The following is a 6,273-nucleotide window of genomic DNA, read 5'->3' on the forward strand; positions in this document are numbered from 1 at the left end:
TATGCATTTGGAATAGTGAATTCATTTTCATATTGTATAATTGATCAATCTGCACCAGTCCGAAAAATTTGTTCTGGTTTTGCCTTCTAGGTAAAAGTGATATGAACTAGTCTCTAAATGTGTTCACGAACTCATCTCACTATATCTAGTGGTTGGTTCTACCTCTAAACTTCACTTGCAACCGTCCTTCCGACCATCTCTCTGTTTCTCCCTCAAGGTAAAAGTGGCAACATTTGCTTTGCATCCCATTGAAGAAGGTTCATTCATTTAAAAATGAATGGAGAAAATTTGGGAGAGAATTTGAAGTAGATTGCTCATATCTCTTCACTTGTAATTCTCACTTGTTCTCCTTGGCCACCCCATCCTTATTTGTAAATTTAAATTGCAATTAACTCCTCAATCAATTCATATTTACAAATTAATCCTATCATGAATAATTATGCGAAATTTCTTAAGAGCTATCTAGATCAATCAATCAACACCGTCAGCCGATGCCTTTCATTGGCATCCTAGGTCTACCCCATGTCTAGCACCTCCCATCATCACCATGTTATTTTTCACCCCCTATACAGTATTATTGTTCACCCCTTATTTAAGATCTAATCCATACATTTCTTTTCACAGATATTGATGTCATACGACCAACTTCTTTTGTTAAATGGATGTTAAACTCTTTCACAAATCAAAGAAATATTAGTCACACTCCTTTTGCGACACTCACAACTTGTAGGCAAAAAACCTTTGAGCACTTTATCTTCTATCACTAAAACTCAAATTTATATCTTTTGTGATATTCCCACATTATTGAGGACATTTCATCTTCACTCTATTCCATTCTCATTCCAAATTCACACAATAACATGAATTCTGCATTTACAAAACACAATTAAGCACACATGCAATTCTCTCAAATTCTCAATTTCTAACACTATTTTGGATCTATTTAAGGTTAGAATAGATGCAGTTCTCAATTAAAAATGGTTGAAAATCTACTGTGAGAAAAACATTTTTTTTTCAAAACTACTATGGTATTATAAACCTTTCTTTTGTAAGAAAGTTGGACAACTCTTTTTCTACAATTAGCACACGCTGCCAGGCTTAAGAAAATGTCTCACACCATAAAAGTTGTTAAGAACTAACAAAAATAATAATAAAATAGTAAAGAACTAAATACAGAAAGAGAACAGGGCAGACAAAGCATATTGATTATTTGCAAGAAAAAATGTACCAGACCTTTGTACAAGTATGCAAGCCCTAGAATCACAACTCGGAAACAAACTTACAGAATACACCCTAGCTACCTATCAAGGGCGGCCGACTCGTAACACTGCCACGGCAGATAGGGCAAAGCGGAGAATTCTCCAGCCACCGGTCCACGCAAAGCCTGTGAAACACATGGTTGCAGCCTGGGAGTGCCCTGCACCACCCACCCTCCTGAAAACCCTCCAGACACACGGCGCAATCCTGCGCTCCTGATCCACCGCAGTAGCTAAAGCAGGGAAGGCGCCGGAGCTCTTCTGGAGAAAGGCCGCAGCTTTCAGGAGATGGTGGCCCGACCATCGCTTCGAAGAGCCGTCGACGGCGGCGAAGAACCCTTCCGACTAGGCCCAGGATAAGAAGGAAGCATACCGCAACGCCGGCAAATACGAAGAAAAGAGCAAGGACAAGCGCCATCACGACAGCCCTGAGAAGAAACGAGAGAAGCCAGGCGAGGCCTTTAGGCTTTACAGGCGGCGTTGGGAGGCCCGCGACGGAGCTGTGGTTGTCGAGCCTAGCCATGGATTCGTCGCCGTCTTCGCTGGTCATTTTTGGGCGCGGAAAAGAGGGCTGGATGAAGATGACCGGATGCACCGAAGGGCGGTGGGTTCCGTAGTAGATATTTCAGACTCTCTTGAGATATAAATGCCGCGTGCCAAAAGGGAAAATTCGTCCGTTCTCAAAGAAAAAATTATTCCATACTCTGTCCGATCTATAGTGTTCGGTCCGGATCGTAAATCATGAGATATAAATGCCGCGTGCCAAAAGGGAAAATTCCTCTGTTCTCAAACAAAAAATTATTCTATACGGTGTCCGATCTGCAGTGTTCGATCCGGATCGTAAATTATCTGATTGACCCTCTTGATGTATTTCGGTGGGCCCCATCGAAATTTTTTTTTAAAAAAAATGAAAATAATCATTCATTCTCTCATGCCCTATGTCTCAGTAGAACTCACTCTCCCCTCTCTCCTTGTCTCCCAACTTGTCTCTCTCCCTTCTCTCTCACTCTCTTTCCTGATTGACCCTCTTGATGTATTTTGGTGGGCCCCATCAAAATTTTTTAAAAAAAAAAATTAAAATAATCCTGACCGTAGAATCGGACACCGCATGCATCCTGACCGCTCTGCAATGTCCGCACGCAATAATCTCTCATTCTCAAAGAGGAGTTTATTCCACAAAGAATCTCACATTGGTTGCATGAGCAACCGAATTTTCACTTTTAGTAATAATTAAAAATATTTGAAAATAAATTAAATAAAGGATTTCAAAACATTGAGTTTGAATGTTCGTGAATAATATTATTAATAATATTAATTATGATTAAAAAAATACTCATTATTCATCTTAACTTTATTTTAAATTTAAATATTTGTTTTTATTAATATGGTAAAAATTCCTCTTTAAATGATTATACATCCTTTCAATCATAGGAGCTCCTAAAATCTTGTTCTTCTTGGAAAATCTAGTTCTGACAATTAGATAATGGTCTGTTTGGGCAGCTACAGCTTATCCAGTTTATCCAGATAAGCAGTTTATCCCAGTAATTTGTTGATAAGCAGTTTATCCAGATAACATGGCTAGTTGTTTGATTTGTATGTTTCGAAAACAGCTGATTCTGGATAAATGATCATTTCGCGTTTGTTCTGAACAAGTCGTTAGTTGTTTGGTTTGTGCGTTTGGAAAACAGTTTATTTGCAGGTTTTTGGTAGATAAAAGAATTTTTTTAAAATTATGTGTAACATAAATTGTAATCAATAATTTACATTTTACACTCATTTTAAAATAAATTAATTTAAATTTAAGAAAAAAGTAAACTCAAACAGAAGAAAATATGCAAAAGGTGAAGAAACTAAAGTGAATGACTTCTTATAACCCTTACTTTATTACACAATTAACACAAAGTACAGACACATATATATAGATTTGTTGCATGGCAAATTTGTAATTTAATAATAGTATAGAATTTTGATATTGACTTCATTTATCAATCTATCTATCGAGTTTTGCACGAAGAATTCTTTATTTTTTTTTCTTTGATTGGCACGTGGACTCGAGCTCCCTCAGGTTTATGCTCGGATCTTCACCAGAATCCATAACTTGGTGAGGTATCAAGCCAACTGAGATGTCATCAAACCTCAGCTCACTTGGGTTGAAGGCCAGTTGACCCATAGCGACAACCCTCTTGAACATTACATTCAATTTTTCTTCAAATTCCTGGTCAATTTCGCACACCTTAAATTTTTTTGCAGTTGGTACCAGCAACGTGAATGAGGGCATATGTGAATGAGGGCATATTAGATTAGACAAAATAGAAAGCTAAATGATAATTGAGTGAAGAGTTCGTGGGGGTAAAATTATTACCTCTAGCTTCTCAGCCCACCATTCCTCTGAAGCATCCACGGTACGCTTGATAGGATCCCAACCCAATCCCATGGATCCCATTTTCAGTTCATTCCATAACTGCTCGTCCTTCTTTAACCGATCTCACTTATTCTTGAATTTTAACATGTCATACTCCCGTCCTGTCATTTTCTTAAATTTCTTGGAAATATTGTATCACCCTTCTTTGTTAAAGTAAGTGGTAGGTCTATTACCAATTTCAATCTCCTTAATACATGATTGCAAAAAATGTTCGTGACATCGTTATCCCACATTGCTGACGTAGTCGCTTCTTTGTTCTTAGCCATAATGGCACTAATAAAAGATATGTATCAAAAAACACACAAAAAACATGATTCAAGTCTCTAGATATGCTTACAAATATTAGGTAATACCGAACAACATTGATTCAAGCCAAAAGGTAGAATAGGAAAAAAGCAAACATTGCATGCTCATACAAATCCAAAGCAAAACCGACTTGTCAATATGCTATCCAAATTTGGGAAGCTTGAAGGAAAAATAAATTTAGATTGCCTTTAACAACAAGTCTACTGCAACCCATATTAGGAAATATTTATCATCAAGCTTGGATCCATCTAGGATGGAACATATACTATCAATAAGCAAATTGCCAACTTTCCAACTTCTTGTAACTCGTTCATTTCAAAATGCTTTTTTCTTAGAGGAAAAGAGTTATATATATGCACCACTAAATTTCTTCTCCAAAATATCATTCATATTTATTTGTGGCATGATACTTTTTCTCTGCATCATTGAACATTTTGCATCCAAAATTCTCAAAATAGAAATGTCATAGAGAACGTCGTCGTTCCACTAGAAAACATAAATGTCATATAAGGAAAACGAAAATCATCTCAAAATAGAACACATCAGCATTCTAATTAAACATAATTAACAAAGAATGTCATTCAATCATTCCTTGTTATAGAAGTATTTTAAGTAAAGAATAATGAAGCAGAAATACCACTTAAATGCCACGAAACAAATCAACTCAAAATATACACATCGGCATACCAATGTAACATATCAACATTCATTTTAGATGCATTGAAGCAAAATAGCAGCAGAGAAGAATTTCAAGACTGGCCACAAACATTTTTAGCAATTGGGACATTCGGCAACAATGAGTTGGGGGAAGATTCACAAATAGCTCAAAGTTCTTCTGAAACTCAAGAATCATCACACAAAATTTCAGATCTCAACATAGAAGAAGTTATCAAATTCCAGAAAGAAATAAGCAAACTGCTAAATCTCAAGCTCAGTTCAAGCACATATGGAACTGAAACGGCTGAAATCCAGAGCGCTGATCACTCAATAAATGAATCTGTAATTACTTCCTTAACTCTGGAAGCTGACAACACCATTTCTTCACTCAAAATCTGTAAGGGATCAACAGATGATTCCGAAGATTCCAAGTTCACCTTAAACAAATTCGAACACATGCTTTCTGATGATTGCAATTGGATCAGGCAAAGATCACTCCCTTCCCTTCTCAATAAAATGTTTATAAGCAGAAGCAGTTTTTCACCACAGCCAAGTTTAAGAGACTCAATTTCTGAATCAAAACTGAAGAAGGTATGAACTTATTCAAAATTGCTTTTTTTTTTTTCCATTTTAAAAGTTTTCTTTTCACTTCAATTAATGAGTTTCTTCTGCTCATTCTGCGCTCATAAGATTTTGAAGAAAATAATTCACAAAAAGATTCATCCCCGAACTGTATCTCGACCCCCAACAATGAAGTATTTGCAGAAGAACAATGAAGAAGATAAGGTGGAGGAACGTTGAAAACGTCGTTTTTCTATTTAGAAACTGCATTTGAGCAGCTTATCTGAAAACGCGATTGGTTTTTTACACTAAAATTGGAACATGGGTCGATCACTGCGATCAGCGTTTCCAAAGATAAGCGGCTTATCTCGATAAGCACAAGCTGCCTCAAACGCACCCTAAGTGTATATTAAAGCCATGGCCAAGTTTCTCGGCCAGAGTTTCCTTTTGATGGTTATAAAGGTTAGTGATTTTATAAATTTGAATATAATGTGGATACTCTAAATTTTAATCTAAGACCGCCATTAATCAACATAATACATACTAAAAATTGTATATAATTATCTTCAAATCATAATTAGATGTTCATCAAATTATCTTTGAATCATGATCAAATCATTCTTAATTATGATTTAAGCAATCTTCAAATCATATTTAAATAATGATGAAATCTTCTTCAAACTTTTTAAAATTATAATCAAATCATCTTCAATCTATCTTTAAATCAAAATCAAACTGTCAAGCAAGTCTCGAACAAGTTTAATGCAAAATTCCTATTCTTGAAAGCATGTAGAGATTACAAACATACTTATCCTCACATTTAAACATATGAATTTAGTTGTTATGTTACTATTTGGTCCTTTATTAATCTTTTTAGATCATGTTTCACCATTTTTTAGGACTTGAAAGATTTATATTTGATGGTTTAAAAGTGAAGGAAGGTTGATGCGTGCTAGAAAATTCGCGGCGGTAGAGTAATGAATTATCGTCTTAGCGTTGCAAGAAAATTCAGCATACACTCAGATGAAAATGAATCAAGCTGTAATAACACCAGAAGTTTTTACGTGGAAA

General features: G+C 35.8%; 2 protein-coding genes across 2 annotated transcripts; one reads left to right on the forward strand and one right to left on the reverse strand.

Annotated features, from left to right (window-relative positions):
- Positions 1 to 1,190: 1,190 nt before the first annotated feature.
- On the reverse strand, positions 1,191 to 1,887 carry LOC110019132 (RING-H2 finger protein ATL56-like). Its single transcript, XM_020716712.1, has one exon. It carries the CDS (start codon positions 1,804 to 1,806, stop codon positions 1,294 to 1,296), a length of 513 nt encoding a protein of 170 aa, XP_020572371.1. The 5' UTR covers positions 1,807 to 1,887; the 3' UTR covers positions 1,191 to 1,293.
- Positions 1,888 to 2,008: 121 nt separating this feature from the next.
- On the forward strand, positions 2,009 to 5,442 carry LOC110019135. Its single transcript, XM_020716715.1, has 3 exons — positions 2,009 to 2,096; positions 4,700 to 5,232; positions 5,332 to 5,442. Exons 1-3 carry the CDS (start codon positions 2,009 to 2,011, stop codon positions 5,440 to 5,442), a joined length of 732 nt encoding a protein of 243 aa, XP_020572374.1.
- The last annotated feature ends 831 nt before the right edge of the window (positions 5,443 to 6,273 follow it).

Source organism: Phalaenopsis equestris, unplaced genomic scaffold, assembly GCF_001263595.1.
Source record: "Phalaenopsis equestris unplaced genomic scaffold, ASM126359v1 Scaffold000050, whole genome shotgun sequence".
NCBI lineage: Eukaryota > Viridiplantae > Streptophyta > Magnoliopsida > Asparagales > Orchidaceae > Phalaenopsis > Phalaenopsis equestris.

What these genes read in the sequence shown, in the direction of transcription:
- LOC110019135 (XM_020716715.1), top strand. Translation starts at nt 2,009, where the DNA reads ATGCCGCGTGCCAAAAGGGAAAATTCCTCTGTTCTCAAACAAAAAATT. An exon ending in TGCAGTGTTCGATCCGGATC is followed by an intron (nt 2,097 to 4,699) that starts GTAAATTATCTG and finishes CATTCATTTTAG; the next exon opens with ATGCATTGAAGCAAAATAGC. An exon ending in CTGAATCAAAACTGAAGAAG is followed by an intron (nt 5,233 to 5,331) that starts GTATGAACTTAT and finishes TGCGCTCATAAG; the next exon opens with ATTTTGAAGAAAATAATTCA.
- LOC110019132 (XM_020716712.1), bottom strand. Translation starts at nt 1,806, where the DNA reads ATGACCAGCGAAGACGGCGACGAATCCATGGCTAGGCTCGACAACCAC.